The 22,497-nt window shown below is 41.1% G+C and overlaps 1 protein-coding gene and 2 pseudogenes across 2 annotated transcripts; 1 reads left to right on the forward strand and 2 right to left on the reverse strand.

The window, feature by feature from the left end:
• Positions 1–16: 16 nt before the first annotated feature.
• Positions 17–3,599, reverse strand: LOC143561549 (GTP-binding protein OBGC, chloroplastic-like; annotated as a pseudogene). The gene is made up of 7 exons (XR_013140327.1): positions 2,589–3,599; positions 1,541–1,814; positions 1,094–1,382; positions 840–999; positions 646–754; positions 376–510; positions 17–110 (listed from the first exon to the last, which is right to left on the reverse strand). The product of XR_013140327.1 is annotated as a GTP-binding protein OBGC, chloroplastic-like (transcript).
• Positions 3,600–5,520: 1,921 nt separating this feature from the next.
• Positions 5,521–8,456, reverse strand: LOC143561550 (uncharacterized). The gene is made up of 6 exons (XM_077049603.1): positions 8,446–8,456; positions 6,917–7,725; positions 6,745–6,795; positions 6,570–6,662; positions 6,300–6,464; positions 5,521–5,986 (listed from the first exon to the last, which is right to left on the reverse strand). The coding sequence occupies exons 2-6, from the start codon at positions 7,700–7,702 to the stop codon at positions 5,843–5,845; spliced, it is 1,239 nt and encodes a 412-aa protein (XP_076905718.1). The 5' UTR covers positions 7,703–7,725; positions 8,446–8,456; the 3' UTR covers positions 5,521–5,842.
• Positions 8,457–10,807: 2,351 nt separating this feature from the next.
• Positions 10,808–22,286, forward strand: LOC143561556 (2-oxoglutarate-dependent dioxygenase DAO pseudogene; annotated as a pseudogene).
• The last annotated feature ends 211 nt before the right edge of the window (positions 22,287–22,497 follow it).

Genomic DNA, 22,497 nt, shown 5'->3' on the forward strand with positions numbered 1-22,497 from the left:
ACTGTGGGCTCGATATATTTTGGCCAATCGTCTATGGGTGAGATCCTGCCCTGCTGAGGCATATCCTTCCATTACTTACGGCAATGCATAACTCATACACATGTCAGCCACTGCATGTAAGCATCTACATATTATTAGGTTTAGCAAAGTGATAATAATAGTTAAACACGTTTTTAGCTAGTGAAATGAGTCTTTTAAATACTTAAAGCTAAAGAAGTAGGTAACAAACTAACAACATTAGCCTACTGCCTACCCTTGGAAAATTGGTTTTAGTTTTGTTGCAGCTAGTATGAAACTGATTATCCAATACTTGTAATTCGCGATATTTAGATGTATATATATATAAAGTTAGGTATGTGGTTGGATAATGCACACCTTCATAAATAAACAGCTCCTTTCTTTGACTAGAATAAAAATGGCTTATTTCCACTCTGCCCATTTCACAGAATCTGTTGAGATCTTCCTGTTAGGGCCAAAACTGTTTGGAGAATCATGCCATACCATTTCCATCTAACATGTACAAAAAGATATCAATCAGCCCAAGTATGTTATCCATGTAAACATTTGCACAGGTGGCAAAATGGGTAAGTCAGTCGAGTCTGGGTCGGGTAACGGGTTAGGTCAAAACAAGTTGGTTGACCATACCTCACCAATGATGACTGTATCGCCTTCCTTCACACCACGTTTAATTAACGACTTGTTAACACCACATGCATCTAGCACATGCTGAAACCTTCTATCAGAATCCATATATCTGTTGGAGAGCATGTACATTTCAGTATCATACTATCATTACAATTTACAACAATATTAACCAAAATAGATGAGAATAAACGTACCTCCAATTAATCATTTGAACAAACCGTTGCAAGCCAGCTCCTTCAATATGCCATGTATTCGAACTACTATCATGAGAGATTTGAAATTCATTAATGGGAGCCGTCCGTTGCTTTTTCACCATTTCAGCCACATGACTAAAATGCACAGGATCTCTCCAACCTACATGCGACAAAAATCATCAGATGCTTTTTAAAATAAAAAAGAAAAAGAGCAAATGTCTATGAATTTTAACAAAAATACGAAAATCACTTACTTTCTCCTTTTTTGTCTTCAATTTGTTGGCGTATAAGTTCATAAGCAGCAGTAATCAATTCTCTAGTTCCTTGTCTATTTATTGCACTGATGCAAAACGGTTCAATCCCACGCGATTGAAGGTGTTTCGGGAATGATTCCCACTTTTCATATGCATCAGGGAGATCCATTTTGTTGTATGCAACTATATACGGTTTTTCAGCAATTTCAGGACTAAACATTTCTAGTTCAAGCCGAACTGCATCGTATTCATACTCGGGTTGTTGAGATGAGCCATCAACAATGTGTACCTAAGCCTCCATTTTTATGACAAAATTATTAATTCACAACAATATTTTGAAAAGCGTCAAATATAAAAGGTGGTGACGTTGTGTAACAGTATATAACTAAGAAATGAAAATGTAAAATGAAAAGTTATTATAAAAACGAATATGAAAAAGAGGTATACCAGAGCCGAACATCTTTCGGTATGCCTAAGAAATTCATGGCCCAAACCAAAACCTCTGTGCGCGCCTTCAAGTAAACCGGGAAGATCTGCTACAACTATAGTTGAATCATAATCAAATGAAACCACACCGAGATTTGGAAGTAATGTGGTAAAAGGGTAATTTGCAATGTTTGGTTGAGCAGCACTAATAACACTTAGGAATGTGCTTTTTCCTGCATTTGGAGCTCCCACTATTCCAACATCTGCAACTAATTTTAGCTCTAATTCCAACCACCTGCTCAAAAACACCAATCACAAATGATCATCATTCAAACCTTCAAGACGGTAGCAAAGTGGTAGACACTAGAGTCCCTCGGCTCGCTTATCTTAACAAGCTGACATATTAAGCCCAAGCACAACTTGCTAAAACTCGAGCCAGTTAATGGCTCGTCAATCAGGCTGTTTTATTTTTTAAGTAAATTCAAATTTTTTTAAAAAAAATTTGTAACTTAATACATTTTTATATATTCAAAAAACTAATAATAATATTGACAACATACACAATTACACATAACTACATAAGTACATAACTTACAATTTATAAACTACATAGCTTATAATTTATATATATATATATATATATATATATATATATATATATATATATATATATATAATTTAGATTATATTTTAGGGTTATATTTTATATATAGTTATATACTAAAATTTGGGCTTTACTTTTAGCATGTGGGGAATTTTCAATATTAAGATTTTTTTTAAACCTTCATTAAAATATGTCAAATTGGATTCGAGTTAAAAACATATACATATATAAATTCCAGTTAAACTAGTTAGCTACTGAGCCAGCCACGAGTTGTGCCAACCTAGGCAAAGACTCAGCTCGTTTAAAGACCGAGCAATCTCATATAGATATAGCTTACAAACAAACCTATTTTAAGTGAGATTTTTCAAAAGAGCTTTGAGCAAGCTGTGAGCTAAAATGGCACCCAAACACCCCTGAATCATCATATAAGAACTCAAACCTGAATAAGAACGAAAAATAACTCACATTTCAGGGCCTTCTTCACCATTCTCCGCAATTCTCGGCACCTTATTCGTCCCCGACTTAAACGAAGCATTCCCCCTCCCACCTCTCCCACCCGGCAACAACAAAGCCTGATCACCGGATGCAACAACTCCAACAACACATCTCCAGTCACCCCATCCTTCCCCGCCGCCCTAACCACCGTCCCAGGCGGCACCTTCACCACCACATCCTCCCCTTTCGCCCCATTCATCTTACTCCCCTGCCCATGCCCTCCCCTCCCCGCCCGAAAATGAATACTATTCCTAAACGGCAACAACGAATTCATCGAACTCTCCACTTCCAAATACACATTCCCCCCTCTCCCACCGTCTCCCCCCGACGGCCCACCTAACGGCACAAACTTCTCCCGACGAAACGCCACCACTCTGTTCCCACCGTCACCCGACCGCACGTAGATTTTCGCCCGGTCGAAACATCTCATCACCGCCGGAACCCCTTTCTCCTTCTCCTTCACATCCTCTTCCAATTCCTCTTCGTTTTCGGACCCGAATTCGTCTAACACATACTCCTCATCCTCTTCGAACTCGTCATCCGAACCCACCTCAAATAACTCAAATTTACCGTAATCAAACACTAACCCATCATTAGATTCAACCTTATCTTCCTCAACATCATCTTCTATCTTAAAATTATTATTATTATTGGAACTATTATTATAACTATTATTATTATTGATTGGTGGGTTTGGTTTCTTTTGTTTATTAAGTTGAACCGGTGGGGTTAAATCGGAGAGTTTGATTTCGGAAGAGGGATCTGAGGGGTTAATAAAGAAGTCGTCTTTGGGTGGTAAGCGGGTGAAGGTGGTGGCTTGGCCGCCGGAGACGGAGGAGAGAGGCTGAGTGTTGAGCTTTTTGGTGTTAGGGTTTTTGAGGGTGGGGTGTTTACGGGGTGGTTTATTATTGCTGTTGCGAGCTTGAGCGTATGGAGAAATGAAGGTGGATATGGATAAGGAAGAAATAGACGCCATTTTTGGGTGTTGAGTTAAACTGGAGTACGAGTTATGAGCATACCAGTACTTGCAGGTTATAAATAAATTATAATATAAGATTTGCTTTTATTTTTTTTTATTTGTTATTTTTAAGGGGTGTTTGAGATTCTTTATTTTCACCGATTTATAACTTATAAACCTTTTGAAAATTAATAAGGTGTTTTAGATTACTTATATTGTGAGAGAAAAAAGTTATATAAGTTACAATATTATAACTTATTAACTTAATGAAAAATTATAAGGAGGCAAAATAAAGAATCTCAAGCACCCCCTTAGTTATGTTTGATTCACGTAAGTGAATACTTATAATGAATTATTTAAGTTACGTCTTACGAGCTGTCAGTTCATATTCGGAGTTCGCTCGGCTTTTAGTCCCACCGTGTATTATGCCAGAGAGTTATGCTATGTGGCGGCACAACAACTGTCAAGTGGCAACCGGCAGTATGGTTTCCCGGGTAAAAGCCAAAGCCAAACTCTAAAGCAAGTGTAAGCCCGCTTAAGAAAACATAGTCGGGCCAAAGTGGGGTAACGAGGCTCTCCAAATTAGAGAGTGCGGTGGCCTACCATACAAGAAAGTTTTCGTTCTAACAAAATTATCTGAATTCAACACCCGAATAAGTTACAACCGCATTTCATATTTTAAGTTTAAACATATTCGATTTTGTGTGGAATTCGAAAGTTGGTGATGTGCTTACGTGTTGGCTCTATGTTCATTTTATGATTCACATCTCTTATAACACATAGTCTTATATAAGTCGTATAACTTATGATGTAGCACGTTACTATCAGAGCCGGCCTAGGGGTGTGGCCGGGTAGTCTACGGCCACAAGCCCGACACCCGTTAGGCCCGAATTTTTTTTTTATAAAAAAAATATATGTATTTTTATGAAAAAAATTTATGTATAATCAATGTTTCAAAATAATTTCATAACCACTAATTTGGTCTAGTGACAAAGAATCATGACATCTAACCAAGAGGTTGTGGGTTCAAGTCTTAGTTGAGACATTTTTATGTTTATTTTTATACACAACTCAAATCCTTAACTAAGTAAGCCCACTTAAAATTAAATTGTTTAAACCCAAAAAAAATGTTCCTTTTATTTAAGGCCAAAAAAAATTCGCCTTTGGTCCAAAAAAAATTTCGTCTTTTCGGAGCCGGCCATGGTTACTAGTAAACCAGTCAGTTTCGGTAAGATTATACGAGTCTGGTAAAGTTATACGACATGTTTGTACTCAAATTGATCCCCATAATGGAAGTTTGTATATTTGTATACATCATACATATAGAGAGAATGATTATTGTTCAATTATAATAGGTTTCATCTTAATGGGTTTAGCCCTAGGGTTGTATGTCCAATTCTTATGTTTGCTAGCTTAATCTCTAGCTTCTCAACATCATGTCTGACTCGTGTAACTTATGTATAAAATATCCCTATCAAATACAAAAGGAATTTTGTATAAAATTGCCCACTAAAAGTAATGACCCACCAAAAAATAAATAACTTAGAGCAATTACAACTGTGGCCTTGGACTCTAAAGTCCGAATACACATGGCATTGACATACTGATGATGCAAGCATATGACATTGTTGTGGAGCTAAATCTGAAATTTAAAGTCCGCAGCTTGCAACCTTGAAACAAACCGCATAATGGGCCCTCCACCAATACCCAAAATTAAAGAAAATAATATAATATGAGATGATTTGTGTACTATTAAATGTATAATGTTTCTCTAGAACGAATTATATTTGATCCCATTAGACCTGATATGGCCCACGCATCTCTGATACAAGGAGGCCTAACACTCCATGCATAGGAACCTTTCTTTACACATACACTCCGAAAGGTGGTCCCCGGTCTTGAACCCTTTTAACGGTTCACTTCCGTTCATTAAGTAATGGCGTTCATGGCCTCTAGTGTTGCTGATGGTCTTAGAATTTCGAGTTTCGTTTGACTCAGAAATTCTAAACACTTACGTATTCACGTATGTACATATAATTAAAAAAGAAAGAAAAGTATTTTTCTATATTAAGCAAAAAACCAAAACTAGTTGTAAAAGAGTAACTTAAAATGAATGGATGGTCTAATGTTTTGACAAACAATCTGAATCAGCAAAATGTCTGAAGGGTTCAGATTTTAGACCAAGTGCTAAATGCCAAAAAAACCAACACCCCTATGTATGTATGTACATATGATGACTAAAAACTGAAATGAAATAAAATGTGATTTAAGAATCTGTGGATAAAGGTTGTGGTGAAGCCTTGCAAATGGGACACCAGTTCTTGAGTCCCAGCCACTGGTTAATGCAGGCGGTATGGTACCCATGTCCGCATCCCAACCTTCCTACTTCATCTCCCCTCACAAATTCCTCCTGAAATATAATAATAAAAAAACTTATTAATAATTATTACAATAAACTTAAGACAATAATGATGTATACCTATCCGATCCATAAAACAAAAACGACCCATAATAAATGTTATTTCCTCCTAAAAATCGTCCTACCTATCCTCCTAATGTCACATGTTAATCATCCAAACAAGGGTAACATAGTGGGGCCCTTTTGTAAGCGTATAGATGATTGTCACGTGTCACTAGGAAGACGAGTATAAAGATTTTTATAATAATATAGCATTTCCCCTCAAAACATGTTATCAAATTTATGCACATGTAACATATGATACCTGACAAATGCTACATTTCTTTTCATCTGCACATGAACCGGACACCATTTTTTCATTCTCCGATTCTGCACACTCATATACACCTGTTTTAATGCACTTAGACAGTTCCTCTGCAGATAATGCTGTGTTCACAGTACCCATTTTCTCTTCAAGCACAAGTAGTTCCTGTAAATGAAATAAAAACACAGTATAATAAAGTGAAAGACGAGAAAGTAAACCTCGTATGACATTAAAAGATGAACAATAGAGCCAAAAGACAAGAAAATAAACCTCGTATGACATGTTATCAATATCCAATCTCATGTCCCTATGTTGATCAAAGAAATTAAGCCCACCAAGGAGTAAACTTGCTTCTAGTAATTGCTGTAGATATAAAAGTAATGTTAGAATCATGTACAATTGTCACCTGTAATTTATAAAGAATTAAAGACGAGAGACTAATTACCTCATATGTTAACTCATTATCTTCTTCAAACCTGCTAAGTGCCAGTAGTACCTGCAAAACACCACATTACAAGACAACATTACTACATAACACACGCGGCATATCAAAATCAACAAAATAGGTCACATCCTTTGACCCGTTTGAAGTTAAAAGACAAACTCAGAGAAGTTACATCTGCAATTCCTTCAATGCTGTAATGACGGGCCCCGTTATCATTCCCAGAGCCAGCAATAGAACGATCTGTAGAACTATCACCCGTGCTATGATCACCACTATGACTTGATTCTTGAGTACGTGGCATGTTGGTAATGACATTTTTAGCAGGCCGCTGACTGTTTGACCCTTTGGAAGCTTTTGAATTCAACGGTTTCCGTGTCCTAACTGACGAAACAACATTTGAGGTTCTAGAAGATACCAAACTTCTTGAACTTTTAAAATCAGAAACACGCACTTCGGTTGTTGATGTCCCAACAATCTTTTTCCCCTTAGCAGATGAACTGCTTTCTCCTTGAGTCAACCTTTTCTTCCTCACAATGTTTGACTCACTATTTTGAACTCTTAAACTACTTTCCTCCTTCCTAATTTCAGTAGTTTTGGATTTCAACTTACGAGTTTGAGTTCCAGACGCATTACCTCCAGACTCATTTGAAACACTGCTTGATTCCATCTTAGAATCTTGAACAATTGAGCCTTTTCTGGTTGAAGAGGAACTGCCTATTACTTCCTTGCTAGAAGATGAACGGATAGACGGCTTCAAAGGCTTCGGTTTTGGTTTTTCTAAGGGTTTTTTAGTAACACCTTTAGTATTAGTATTAAGCCTGCCACTGCAACCAATTCGGCTGCATAATGGACCGGTTCCATCTCGATTTCCAGCAGTAGTATCTCTTACACCAGTGACTAGTTTCTTTTTCGGAGCAGAAGTACCACTAACAGCTCGTTTACCATAAGGTCCATCCATATATATTCTCTTCAAATCTTTATCTGCCATAAATATTTCTGATATTAGATGTGAAAAAACATATTATAAAAACTCGATTTTAACAATACAAACTATGACCTATAGGCCGATAATACAGTTTGACCTATGATAATCCCAACTCTCACTTTTGTTACCAAGAGCAATCTTAGTAGCATAATTATCATACAGTTTACACTCGATTTAACTCAATTTCATTTGCACAATTTTCCATTCCGTTCATAACTATCATTGTGATCGAAATCAAGTGGAAATCAAGTATAATTCTTAGATAACTACGCTACTGTAAATCTGTAATTGCTCTTAGCAACAAAAGTATAAGTTGGGAATTGGGATTATCATTAGTTAAATTCTAATAATGGATTATTATCGACCGATAATCCAACTTTCTAACATATTAAGCTGTTAATCACGAAAACCTATATTCTATAGCATAATCAATATTTCAAAAACCACAACCCTAAAATCCCAAATATAAACTCATAATTCACCACAAACAATAATTAATAATAATAATAATATAACACGTACGAATAATAAAAATAACACATAGATGATTCGTAATAACAAAATTCGTCAACAAAATATTAAAATCAAATGATTCAATCATCCATGAACCGATCCTAATCCATAAACCATGATAACAGAACAGATTGAAGCATGTATGTTAATCAATATCAGATAAACCCTAATTAATTATTGATAATAGTAATAATAAAACTTACGAATTTGAGAGTTGTTGCGTATGGGAATGAAGAGAGAGAAAGAGGGATAATATGTGATGATTTGGTTGGTGATTCCAAAAGATACGAATGAAAAGATAAAAAAGACAAATTTAATGGCTAAAATGCCGCCCGCCCGATATATATTGTCGCATGAGTTATGGGACCATTCAATATTTTGTTATTATAGAAACTAAGTCAACCACCGGAGAGAGAGAGAGAGAGAGAGAGAGAGAGAGAGTTAACTACTCTACTTACAATATGGAGTTAGTTTTAACTTTCGATTTTAAAACATTAGTGTAAACACTTTAAGAAACAATTTTGTTTTTAATGTGTTTAGGTCAGCTGTTATATTGTATTTTTGTTTGTTATTGAAAAAAAAACAAATTTTCTATGTTGTAATACGTGTTTTTAAGCGTTCTTTGACTATGTGTTATGGTCTTTCGAAAGATGCTCGGGGTTTATTTGGCCTTGCAGGTACACCATGTCGGTTGTTTGCCTAGGAAACTCGAAGAAATTTCAATATTTCTCTTTCGCATCACACTCCACCTTGCATTCCACTCATGATATGTGTTATGTAATGTTTTTATTGTTAGTGGAAGGTTTTACCTACTCTTATTTTTATTTATTAGGTAACTAGATTTAGAGCCCGTGTAATACACGGGATTATACAAATTATAAAATTACATGGAAAAAATAGTCAATTTGTCAAATCCCGAATCTTTTGATTATTTCCAAAAATGTTAATAAAAGTAAATTTGAAACCCGAATCATGTTTAAAATTCTAACTTTCACCCGTTTGATATTTTAAAGTCAACACTTTGAACTCGTAACAAATCTAACGATAAATCTATTTGTATTCTCAAACTTTAAAAAATACTCAGATTTCTCATTTTGACCCGTAACAAATTTTGACACAAATGTATTTAACTTGTATCAAACAATTTATTTACCAACTTTTGACTGTATAAATCAATTTAAAGTTTCACAAAACCCGAAACAATCCTACATAAAAAATCAAGAAATTAAATATGATAAATTTATTGCATATGAAAGTGATTGGTATATATTTAACAAATAACCGGAAAAAATATATAGTTTACTAAATTAACTTAAAAAATAAATTGATAGATTTAAAACATATATTTATAATTTATAAACTTATATGACAAATGTATATATATAATATAAACATAATGTAAAAGGAAAGTAAATATGACATACATTAGGGGTCAATTAAGATCTTGGTTTTGAAGGGAAAAATGTTATGAGGTTTAACCATAAACTGACATGTGTCACAGTTATTTTCTTTTATTATAATATATTGATTATTCTAAAACTAGTAAATGCTATTTTCATTAGAAAAAAAAAAAGAGGAAAAAGTTAAACGGTACATGATTGGGGAGTATAAAAGTGCACAAATTGGGCATTGAGCAAAAATGGAATCATATATATAAGCTTAAATGGACAACAAGAACATAAACCCACCCAAAATAAAACTCCCGCTCATCCTTCCATGAATCCTCTCGTGGCATTATTATAATATTAATATTAATCTATATCTATCTATCTATAATATATATAAACGAAAACATAAAATGCTTACGTGTTGTGGTGTGGTCGCTCCCTCTTTTTTTAGAGTCACCATGTTTGCTTGATTTTTAAATGGAGGTTTCTCATGCATTTGACCCAAATTCACGGGTATGGGTCTTACCAAACCCAGATATACCTTAAACGGGTTATAACATCTTATTAAATAAAAAATTATTCTCACCAAATTATTGATGTGAAAATCCTATAAAATAGGATATACTAAAATTATTATATGATTTTTTTAAAATAAAAGATATTTATAATTAAGAAACAATTTTATAATAAAAAAATAAGCGGGTCTTGGATCTCACCAAACTCAGATAGTCTTTAAACCGGATTATAACATCTTAGTTATTTGTGAAACCCTTTTATCATCAAACGTTAAGTATATTTTAAATTTCCTTACAATAAATAAAATTAAACTCAAAAAAGTATATAAAAAACGAGTAATGTAAAACAATCCTTGTAATACAGGAGATAAAAACTAGTATTAATATATTAGTGTAGTAACATTTTTTTTTCATGGTTATTTTATTATAATAATAATTATTATATTTGTATTAAGTTCGTTATGGTTTTTAGTATTATTATATTTTGATATTACATAATGTTATTAGTATTATTATTATTATCTATTTCAATTAAATAACTAGAAATGGTTTAGGATTTGGTAGGATAACATTAAATATTATTATTATATTTTATATATATTGTTAATATTATCATGCTAGCTAATTTACTATATCTATACACAAATTTTAGCAGCATATACATGGCCACCAAAAGTAGCATTCCAGTGATCGATTTTCTTGATTTCCCAAATCAATCATCCAAACTGATCTCAGCTAGTGAAGAGTGGGGTTGTTTTAGGCTGGTCAACTTCCACCACGTCCTTCCTACGACTCTCATGTTCGAAATGAAGGTTGTGGTCCGATCTTTACTTGATCTACCCGTGGAGATCAAGCGAAGTGAAGAAACACTAACCGGACCCCGGGCAGGTTACTGGTAACCTGGGGGTTGGAGAGATGTTTCCCACGAGGGGTTAGACCATTGGAAGATGGTTCTTCTGATAACCTGCAAAACAGACACCGTGAGCTTGTCACTGAGAAGGGGGGGGTTCCTCCTTGTGACCACCCTCCGGCGTGAGAATCAGACTAGATTGCTCTTTAAATATAAAAGTATATTAAGAGATTGCTAGAGCAGATATCAGGTATATTATGATGATAATGTAATAAGATATGATAAGATGAGATGATCATACCATTTGTGGTATTTATAGCCGAAGGTAGGTTTCCAAGGGGTTTAGCCGGCCCAACACGCTACCAACTGTAACCTATGCACGTGCCCTGCCTGTGAGTGGTGGATAGGTAGCGTCTGACACAGAGCAGGCGTGTCGTGCACTCTTCCTCTTCTGCCAACTACAGGCTAGGCACGTGGTATGGCAGGAGTTGGTGGGTAGGCGGCGGCTATTGGTCACAGTGCTGTGGCGTGCTGTCTGCCATGCTGCTGTCAGTGAGCTGTCGCATCTCTGATCAGATCTTTTGCCCATACCTCGTCAGGTACAGTAAAAGATCCTTCAGTATACGGACTGGCTTATTTGGGCGGGAGTATTCCCCCTCCCGCCTCTGTGCGGGATTGCTCCCGGCTTGGCTCATTCCTTCAGGTGACACTGAACGATTGAGAGCTAAGTGCCTTGTGCGTGTAGCCATGCTGCGCGGGTGGCCTTCCCTAATGGCTTGTATCCGAGGCTGCGGGGACAGGCGGAGTCCTTCACCATTGGGAGGCATTTCCTGCGGGACCAGCTTGCGTACTGCGCGTAAGGACGTCACGTCTCTGAGCATGGTTGGTCCTGCGGATCCAGTTGGTCTCTGCGCAGACGTCCCTGTTTAAGGTGAGTCTTGCGGGTCCAACTGGGCTCTGCTGGGACCTACCTCTTCAAGTCCCCCCAGTCCAATGTTCTTCTCATGAGTGTTTAATGAAGTGAGGTGAACTTTTGGACTTTAAGCAAGGGGTTTTGAAAAGGGTTTTGTAAGGTTTTCCATGGGGATTCTTTCCGCGGAAGTCCTTGTCACTTGCAGAAATGCCCGAGTTTCCTGCTTGGTCTTTGGGTATGATGCGGGTAGGTCTGTAACCTCCTCGCAAGTCAGGAGCGTTGAGTCCCAGTTGTATGTATTTTCCATGAGGTTTTGGTAGTTTTGAACATAGTGATCAATTATGTTAAGACCACCAATTCCATCCTGGAGCTTCAAACAACGTAGTTCTCGATGTTCCCGCTATGCGGGGATGCTATTTCCGTTTCCGCAAGCATTGCCCAGAAGATCCTTCTTGGTTTCAATTCCCAGCGGAGCGCTAGGTATGTGAAGGGTTTTGCCTTAACACTGTACCTGGGCTCGTCTTACGGTTACTTTACTCTCAAGGTATTCCTGGCGTCAATTCCCTGCGGGTGCTAGGTATGTGAAGGGTTTTGCCTTAACACTGTACCCGCATCCGTCTTACGGTTACTTGTTCACCAAGGTTCTTGGCTTCAATTCCCTGCAGGTGCTAGGTGTGTGAAGGGTTTTGCCTTAACACTGTACCCGCAGCCGGCTTACGGTTACTTGTTTGCCAAGGTTTATTTGGCTTCAATTCCCTGCGGGTGCTAGGTATGTGAAGGGTTTTGCCTTTACACTGTACCCGCATCCGTCTTACGGTTACTTGCTTGCCAAGGGGTAAGGGGTATTTTCCCGCTTACTTTTTAATACTTTCGAATTTTGAATTTTGAAATTCGAAGAGTTGGTGAAAAGATAAACCTCTGAAATGTCGTGCGACGGTTTCTTCTGACTGTGTCAGGACGTGCAGGAAGTTATGGTGACGTGACAGAACATGGTCATTCCAGTTGCTTTTTCAGGCGCGTGGGAGCGATTTTTCGGGCGCGTGGCCGCGAAATTACTGGCACACGTCCTTTCAACAGCTGTTGCCAGCTTGCTTTTTGCCACGTGTCATAGTTTCATTGCGCATTTGATTTCTCTCTCCTCCGCATTAAATTCACCGCATTAATTGCGATTACTATATAAAGGGGGAGAGGGTTATTTGCAATTCACACTTTCCACTTTCATCTCTTCTTCTCAAGTAATTTCCGGCGAATTTTTCTGTTCAGTAAAGCATTACCCTGAAATCTCTTTTCGTCTTTCTTCCACCATGTCTTCTCATGATGCTGACGACCAGAAGACTGCTGGCGAATGCCAGTGCTCTCTTCCTGTCGATCTGTACCAGTATATCATCAGGAAGTTCATGCTCGAGTCTCTCGAGCCTGAGTTTCCTGAACCCCACCATACTGTGTACGATGCCCCTAGTGGCAAGATCGGGGTTTATGCTGCATTCTTTGTCTACGGGAACCTTAGGTTTCCGTTGACAAAGTTTGTGTACCGTGTCCTAGAGAGGCACGGTGTGCACCTGACAGAGGTGCACCCCATGGCCATTGCCAAGGTCCGGCACTTTGAGTGGGTGTGCCGGATACTGGGCCTTGAGCCCCTCGTTGATCGCCTGATGACCTTCTATACATGGAGGTGCATCCAAGGGTGGTACACTCTTACAACCCGTATCAAGGGTTTAAAGATTTGTACCACCGAGCGGAGTCTTCGCTCATGGAGAAGAGAGTTCTTCTTCATATCTGCTCGCGCCATCCCCATCGCCATGAAGTTCAAGAATGGCCAGGCGCTTCCGAACCTTCCCGCCCTCAACTACGAGGAGGCGGAATGGTTCTCGAAGATTTCCCGGGTCCAGTCCCCGGTTTTCCGTTTTCCGGAGTCGGCGATGGTGATGTTGGGGATGAGCCGGGTGTGGAAGGCGGCGAATGCGGATAAGGTTCCGATCGTCCTTGAATATGGTTCGAACTCTGTCCCTTATGGTACGTCTTGTTTCATTTTGCTGACCTCGATTTTTACTAACTTTCTTGTTGATTTCAGAGGGGAACGATCTTCAGTCGCTCCTGAACCCGCGGGAGGAAGATGGTCCCGCGCGGATGGGTACTCGTGCTCTGGACGAGAACGAGTTGCCCATCTTAGAGCAGACCGCGGGTCGGTTCGTGGAGGTTTACCCGCCAGGCCAAGAGATCCTGAGCCACCGACGGCCAGGTAAGCCTATCTTCTACCCTGAACCTCTCAATGCTGTGCCTGCTGCTGGAGTTCATGACATTTCTTCTTCTGAGGAATCCGCAGAAGGTCCTCCACTGGTGCGGAAGAAAAAGGCTGCCGTCGGGAGGGGCAAGGAGAAGGTGGCCTCTACGGCCGACCCGGTAGTCCTATCTGACTCGGAGTCAGATAATGCAGAGGTGGCGGGGAAGCCCGGTGGTGAGGAGACCACCGCTCCGGAGGCTGCAGGTGTTACCTCCGGGGAGGCAGCGACGACGACGGTTACCGGTGTCAAGAGGCCGGCTCCATCGGGTTCGCCCCCGCTCGTCCGTGTGTTCAAGCTCAAGAAACCCCGTGAGTACCCCCATAATTCTTGTCTAGATTTGTTGTTTCAAATAAATTTTTCTAACACTTTTGCTTGTGCAGGTGTGGATGTTGACGCATTCCAGGGTGGAGTTGGAGCAAGTATTCCCCCGCCAATGACGGTAGGCTCGGTCAGCCTTCCCGAGGCGTCAACCCAGGCGTCTACGCCTGCTTCCGCTGGTTCCAGCCTTCCTGAGGCCGTTCCAGCTGAGAAGGTGTCTCCGCCGGCCGTGAGTGCAATTTTTACAGCATCTTTCACGGAGCCGGCGGTTACTGTTGCTGAGGAGGTGGCGCCAAACATGGCTACCACAGCGGCTGCCACTATACCTGCGCCACCGGCACCAACGGCCGGACCATCAGGTATGCGCCAGGCTTCCCGCCGATCTATGCCACCTTCCCGTCTGCCTGACCTGTTGGATGGATTTCCTTTAGGTTCAGGTGATGGGTTTGGCGGCTATCGGCCTGTTATTGACCCTACAGGTACGTAGGGTTCTTTTTCCCTTATATATTTTTATCATCTTTTCCTAACTGCCTTTGTTTCTTTTGCAGTGTCGGATTCCAATGAAGTGTATGTTCCAAGATGGAACATACGCCGAGGAACAACCCTTCGCACCCCTGTGGAGTGCGTGGACTGGGCTCGCCACGCTGCTCCTCATGGTGCGTTGGGGGAAGCCATGGCTAGCTACCAAGAGGGTAGGCTAACCAATGAGCTTCGGGTTCTCCAGGCCCGAACGCAGCCCCGCGTCGAGCTGCTTTGTCGTGAAAACGACAAGTTAAAAGCAGCTCGCGCCAAAGATATATCTGAAGCGCGGGCTCTTCGGGAGGAGAACCGGCAGTTGGCCGCTGCCGCAGCCGAGAAGGAGAAGGCATTCAAGGCCCTCGAGGTTGAAGTCCAGGCGCGACTCGAGGCCCGCTCCAAGGCTGCCCAAGCTGTGAATGAACAGCTTCGGCTGGCCAAGGAGACTGCGCGAAACTCAACTGAGAGGGCTGCCAAGGCTGAAGCTGTTGCTGAGCCACTTCGCGAAGAGAATGAGCAGCTTAAATGCAAATTAAAGGCTCTTCAGCATGCTCATGACGCCTTGGCAATGGAAGATGCCAAGAAGCTGCAGGAGATCCTTGACCAGAGGGGGGTGCTTGACCGCACTGAAAGGAAACTCAAAAGCGTCGAAGAGGCTGCCGCCAAGGAAGTTCAACTTGCCAACCTTGATAAAAACGGAGCCGAACGTGCTTACAAAGAAAGTCAAGCTACCCTCCAATGGCTGCTTCGAGAAGCGTTGCCTCAGGTATCTTTATCTTTTTCTTTACGCTTTCCGCTCGTAATTTAGAAAATGTTCTAACTTGTATTCTTTTGTAGGTTGCGCGTCGGGTCCTTTCAGAGACTTCTTATGACGATGCGATGAGCGCAGCCCTCAACGCTTCTCATGAGGATGGGGAGAAGACTGGCTTCCTGCTTGGTCTAGGGTTTGCTGAGAGAGGCTTTCCGCCCTCCAACTTCCCTTTATTCAATGTTAATACTGAAGCTGCTTATGACCAAGCTGTGAACCAGTACGCTGCCTTCCCGCATCCAGTGGTGGAGAAGGTGAATGAGGCTGCTGCTGCTGATGATGGGCTAAACATCCTTAAGGCTTTCCTTGGGCAGCCACGCTCAGACGGTGCTGGTCCAAGCGGAGGTGGCCCTGAAGCCTGATCCTGAAGATCTCTTCCCACCGCTAGGATAGACTTAGCTTTGTATAGATTTCTTTTAGGCGGGTAGTTACCCGGCCACTGTTGTAATACATCATTGAAATATTAATCTTTTTGCGTATAAGACTGTTATTTCCTTCTTTGGGTTCCTTGCTTTATAAACTTATGACTTGCATGTTTAAATTAGCAATTTTCCAAGTGTTCAGAATAAGAACCTTTGAACGTGGTTGATAGTGGGTTAAAGTTTCGCTTCCTCCTTCGTGATTGTGCGGGTAGAACCGTCACTTGCACTTGGTAGGATGGCTAAACTTTAATTTTTATCTAACCTGCGTGCTGGTTTTTCTTACTTTTTTAGGATAAGTTAACCTTTGAACGTGGTTGATAATAGGTGTGAAGTTTTGCTTCCTCTTTCGTGATTGTGCGGGTAGAACCGTCACTTGCACTTAGTAGGATGGCAGAACTTTACCCTTATCTGACCTGCGTGTAGGTTTCTTATCTTTTGAGGATAAGTTAACCTTTGAACGTGGTTGATAATAGGTGTGAAGTTTTGCTTCCTCTTTCGTGATTGTGCGGGTAGAACCGTCACTTGCACTTAGTAGGATGGCAGAACTTTACCCTTATCTGACCTGCGTGTAGGTTTTTCTCATCTTTTGAGGATAAGTTAACCTTTGAACGTGGTTGATAATAGGTGAAGTTTTGCTTCCTCTTTCGTGATTGTGCGGGTAGAACCGTCACTTGCACTTAGTAGGATGGCAGAACTTTACCCTTATCTGACCTGCGTGTAGGTTTTTCTCATCTTTTTAAGAATTTTGTTTTGAACCGTTCGACGCGCGGTTGTTGATAGGTTAGTGTTCATTTTCCTTTCATGATTCATGCGGATAGACCGGCACTTTCATTTAATGGGATGAACTCTTTCAAGTGACCTGCGTGAAGGTTTGCCACGTTATTGGGTTCGTGCGGGTAAGACCGCCTTCCCACGCAACGACTTCACGTAATGTGAATGTCGTCACCAGTGTTGGATAGTTTTAACCGTTCGACGCGCGGTTGTTGACAGGTTATTATTCAGTTTCCTTAATGATTCATGCGGATAGACCGACACTTTCATTTTTGGGTGCTGAACTTTTTCCCCTTCAACTGACCTGCGTGAAGGTTTGTCACGTTATTGGGTTCGTGCGGGTAGGACCGCCTTCCCATGCAATGACTTCACGTAATTATGCGGTGAAAACCGGCATATTAGTGTCCAGAAAAGTATAAATGTAAAATCATCAGCTTCGATATTCTTAAAGAGAATCATTTCCATTAGAAGTGGCTCTTGGCCTTCTCTTTACAAATTGGAATTGATTACATGCAAACTGTGTAATTGAACTCCCTTCCATGTTGGGATGGGAGTGCCATCGAGCCGATACGCACCTGGTTCGGGATCTCGTTCTTTACGCAGCATGTAGTCTCGATTTTGAAGCTGGAATTGGTTCGTGTTTTCCCCAGCTGGGGTTCTATACGCACTCGCCTGCCTAGCTTTTATTTCGCCACGAGGTGCGCGAGCGTCCCATCTCTGACGAATGTTTCGACCATGTCTTTTACGTCTATGCATTCTTCGGTGTTGTGGCCTTTTGTTCTGTGATAGTCACAGTACTTGCTCCGATCAGCATCGTGACGATGCCGGATTACTGGAGGCTTTGGCCATGGGAGCTCCTCAGTAGCAAATATGTCAGTGACGCTTTTGGTAAGTGGCGTCCACCTGGAGTTCCGGTGCGGCTTTACATTATCCCTTTCACCCAATCGGTGCTGTAAGCCGGATGAGGTGTCAAAGTTTACCCTTGACTGCCAAATGCCTTGCTTCCGTTTTTTGTTCAATCGGGCGGTGAGGACGTTGTCCTCTCTCGTCATCTGGGTGTAAAGGTTTGTGTTCTGCGGAAGGTCTCTACCCAGTTGCTTCTCCGTTTCCGCATAGCGTTTGGCTGCTGTCATGATGCCATCCCATGTGGATGGCATTCCATCTTTACCCGTTAGGGTGCGGATAAGCTCTGGGTCTTGCGCGCCCTGGATGAAGGCTGCGCGAACAAGATCCTCGCTGATATTGCCCAAACTTAACTTCTTTGAGTTGAAGCGAGTGATGAAGTTTGGCAGAGATTCATCTTCTTCCCGTGTGCATTTGAGGATTGTCCATTGCTCCTCGGTATACTTTCGCTGCTGGCTGAAGTGTTGGCTAAACTTCTGCTGGAAGTCTGCCCAGTCGTAAATGTGGTTAACCGGTAAACGATCAAACCAAGCCCTAGCAGCCCCCACCAGCGTCATTTGGAACATGTAACACCACGTGGGTTCCGTCCAATTGCTAACGGTTGCCCCCGCTATGAACCTGTTCAAATGATCGTCTGGATCAGATAGGCCGTCATATGTGCCTATGTTAGGCATTTGTTTAGCACTTTTCGGGGCAATTGCTTCAGCAATATCCCTTGCAAATTTGGACGTTCCTGCATTTGTAACGTTTGGTCTGAACGTTTTAGAGAAGTCTCGTGGACTTCCATCTATGCTTTTTGGTTTGAAGGCTTGTCCAAAATGCCTTTTCGGTTGGGTTTCCGTTTCTTTACGCTTCCCTTTTGCCTTATGACGAGGGTTCGCGTCGGAGTCGGATTCCTCCGAGTCATCCTCCCAGTATTCGAATTCGTCGGCCTGTCGCACGGAACGCAAGCGTTCGTTCAACTCAGCCTGGAATTCCTTTTGTCGTGCCTCCGCCCATGCCTTGACTTCATCGAGAGTCTGGCGGGGGAGTCTTCGTTTTTCAAACTGGGTATCGGTGGATCCCAGTAGGCGGTCATTTACTGCACTTGCCCCTGCTTTAGTAAGTGGGGTAGTGTTCGTAAAATTTACTTCACTTGCTCTGGCTTCGGTAGCCGGAGTAGTGTTTGTAAAAACTGTGTTGCCGGTATTCCCCCCAATAGCTGGGGTTGTGGTTACCGGAATTTCTCTAACCATCTTTTGTATAAAGTTTTGAAAAAACTGGAGAAAATTGTAGTTCTAGCTTTATGCACGGATGGCGCCAATGAAGAAACACTAACCGGACCCCGGGCAGGTTACTGGTAACCTGGGGGTTGGAGAGATGTTTCCCACGAGGGGTTAGACCCTTGGAAGATGGTTCTTCTGATAACCTGCAAAACAGACACCGTGAGCTTGTCACTGAGAAGGGGGGGGTTCCTCCTTGTGACCACCCTCCGGCGTGAGAATCAGACTAGATTGCTCTTTAAATATAAAAGTATATTAAGAGATTGCTAGAGCAGATATCAGGTATATTATGATGATAATGTAATAAGATATGATAAGATGAGATGATCATACCATTTGTGGTATTTATAGCCGAAGGTAGGTTTCCAAGGGGTTTAGCCGGCCCAACACGCTACCAACTGTAACCTATGCACGTGCCCTGCCTGTGAGTGGTGGATAGGTAGCGTCTGACACAGAGCAGGCGTGTCGTGCACTCTTCCTCTTCTGCCAACTACAGGCTAGGCACGTGGTATGGCAGGAGTTGGTGGGTAGGCGGCGGCTATTGGTCACAGTGCTGTGGCGTGCTGTCTGCCATGCTGCTGTCAGTGAGCTGTCGCATCTCTGATCAGATCTTTTGCCCATACCTCGTCAGGTACAGTAAAAGATCCTTCAGTATACGGACTGGCTTATTTGGGCGGGAGTATTCCCCCTCCCGCCTCTGTGCGGGATTGCTCCCGGCTTGGCTCATTCCTTCAGGTGACACTGAACGATTGAGAGCTAAGTGCCTTGTGCGTGTAGCCATGCTGCGCGGGTGGCCTTCCCTAATGGCTTGTATCCGAGGCTGCGGGGACAGGCGGAGTCCTTCACCATTGGGAGGCATTTCCTGCGGGACCAGCTTGCGTACTGCGCGTAAGGACGTCACGTCTCTGAGCATGGTTGGTCCTGCGGATCCAGTTGGTCTCTGCGCAGACGTCCCTGTTTAAGGTGAGTCTTGCGGGTCCAACTGGGCTCTGCTGGGACCTACCTCTTCACGAAGAAACCTTAACACCAACATGGCTAGCGGTTATATGGCTCCAACGGCCAAAAATCCACTGTATGAGGCCCTAGGGTTATACGATATGACGTCTCGTAGTGATGTGGATAACTTTTGCTCTCAGTTGGATGTGTCGCCCGATCAAAGGTATCTCTCTCGTTCTCTAGATTTCTACAAGCAACAACGTACGTTGACCGCCTTCTACGTACTTTGTGTGCACTTGAATATAGTAATAGTTGGCGGCTACTGTATAGTAATAATAATATTACCCTTTATAGCAAGTGACGATCCGGAAAAGAATTATATTTATTAATTTGCATTAAATTATCTTTTTGTGGTAATTTGTGAAAATTACGGGTATGGTTGTATACGTTCTTAATCTTTTTATGTCAATGAGCTAGTGGTGGAGTAGTAATGTCGTAAGTGAGAGACTTGGTGTTCCATGTGACACAAGTTCGATTATGCCCTCGGTATTTACGCCCATGGGTATATCTTAATGCACAGGGCGTTAAAACTGGGTTTACAAGGTTAACGAGGTGTATACCAGTCTCTTTATAGGCTAAGAGGCGTTTAATGCAATGTTGGTAATGTTAATGGGCTTTAAAATGCTCTACACACAACCGCAATAATTTAAGAATAAGTTTAAAGAGAGGTAATTAATGGCGGTTAAACAATTTACTTAGGTGAGATGGAGTGAAATGGGGTAAAGTAGGTGATGTGGTGCCTACGTGGAGTTAAGAAGCTTGAATGTATACCCCCATGGTCTTAATTTCAAAGGCACGGGGGTGATGATGAGAGACTAGGCGAGTAGGTGGTTTTCACTAGTTGGATAACTGAACTAAACGAGTTTTATCTCACTACACTGTCGTGCTAGCGATTGCTCATGGACGCTAGCCTTAGGTGAGGGTTTTCCAGGATCGAAAGACGAGTGTTATATCCCGATGTGATGAATTTAGTCAGTAGCTCATTTGAATGATTCGTTAACCGTTAAAAAATCAATCCTTTCATAAACAAGTCACTCGTTTATCTCTTTATTCAAAAACATATGAGATTGAGTTACTTAACATAGAAGGGGAGCTCAAACTTAGACAAAGAAACTCAAAAACTTTTAACAAACGGAAATTTAAACTAGAGGTCAGCTCGTGTAATACTTTGAGCTAACTAATTAATTTTTTAATAGATACTAAAAACCAACAGAGTCGAAAGCTAGTCATCTAAAGAACAAACAAACTCAAAATATACAACCGGTAAAAGCAAAATAAGGAAACACACCCTTTAGGGAATACTACAAACTAAAGGGTTCTTAGGTAACCTCTTAATGGTCATCGAGAGATACCTTTTGATGGTTCAAAGTCTAATAACGGTTAAGAGGTAACTAAATGATTAAGAGTACCCATTGAGATGTTACCTATTAAAAGTTAAGAGGCCATGAACCATTAAAAGGTTGTTTCTTAACGACTATTATGATATTACCAAACAACCTCTAAAAACAAAGCAGCATGACACCAATTTTGAATCCATCCAAATAGAATATGTCTCTTTAAAGAAGAGTATTAGCTTTTAGCGACTTAAATTGTAGAATTCGATACCGCGACTATATACTTTTAGTTAAGCTATGTGTAGTGAAGGGGCTACAAAATGAAACGATTTTTGACATTTGTCACCCCAAATCCCCATTTGCCATCCCTTTTCTCGCCCATTATACTTACCATTATAAACTTTTCTCTTTTTCCTTTTTTTTATAAAGAGAGACAATTATGAGATACGCTGAAGCAATACATGAGCTTTTGTTGGAGATTACAAAGAAACTAGCTGAAAGCTTAGGAGTGAAAAGTGAAAGCATGGGACTTGAGGAATGGCCATGTAAATTCAGAATAAACAAATACCATTTCACTCCTGAAAGTGTTGGATGCCCATGTGTTCAAATACACACTGATTCTGGTTTCCTCACCATCCTCCAAGACGATGAAGGCGTTGGTGGTCTCGAAATCATGGACAAGTCCGGTAAGTTCATAGCTGTGGATCCATGGCTGAACACCCTTCTAGTTAACCTCGGCGACATGGCAAAGGTGTGCTTATTATAGTTTCCTTTTCATTTTAATTTTGATTAGTAAGCAGGTAAAGTTTATATTGGAATATTAAAAAAAAAAACTTATCTTGTTTTTATACAAAAAAATTAGTAAAAACACAAACTGGACACCACAGTGATTAGCGGATTATGGGGTATATTTTCTGCAACGCTAAAAAGAACCGAAACTCACCGGTATAGAAATTGAAATCTAAAAAAATGAATAC

The sequence above is a fragment of the Bidens hawaiensis genome, unplaced genomic scaffold (assembly GCF_021521415.1).
Source record: "Bidens hawaiensis isolate Kalapana, Puna unplaced genomic scaffold, B.hawaiensis_p1.1 tig00020699_1, whole genome shotgun sequence".
NCBI classification, from domain to species: Eukaryota; Viridiplantae; Streptophyta; class Magnoliopsida; order Asterales; family Asteraceae; genus Bidens; species Bidens hawaiensis.

Coding starts and splice junctions, on each gene's coding strand:
- LOC143561550 (XM_077049603.1), bottom strand. CDS start 7,702: ATGGATGGACCTTATGGTAAACGAGCTGTTAGTGGTACTTCTGCTCCG. Junction 6,663..6,744: donor ATAATGAGTTAACATATGAG/GTAATTAGTCTC, acceptor TTATATCTACAG/CAATTACTAGAAGCAAGTTT. Junction 5,987..6,299: donor AGAAATGTAGCATTTGTCAG/GTATCATATGTT, acceptor ATTATATTTCAG/GAGGAATTTGTGAGGGGAGA.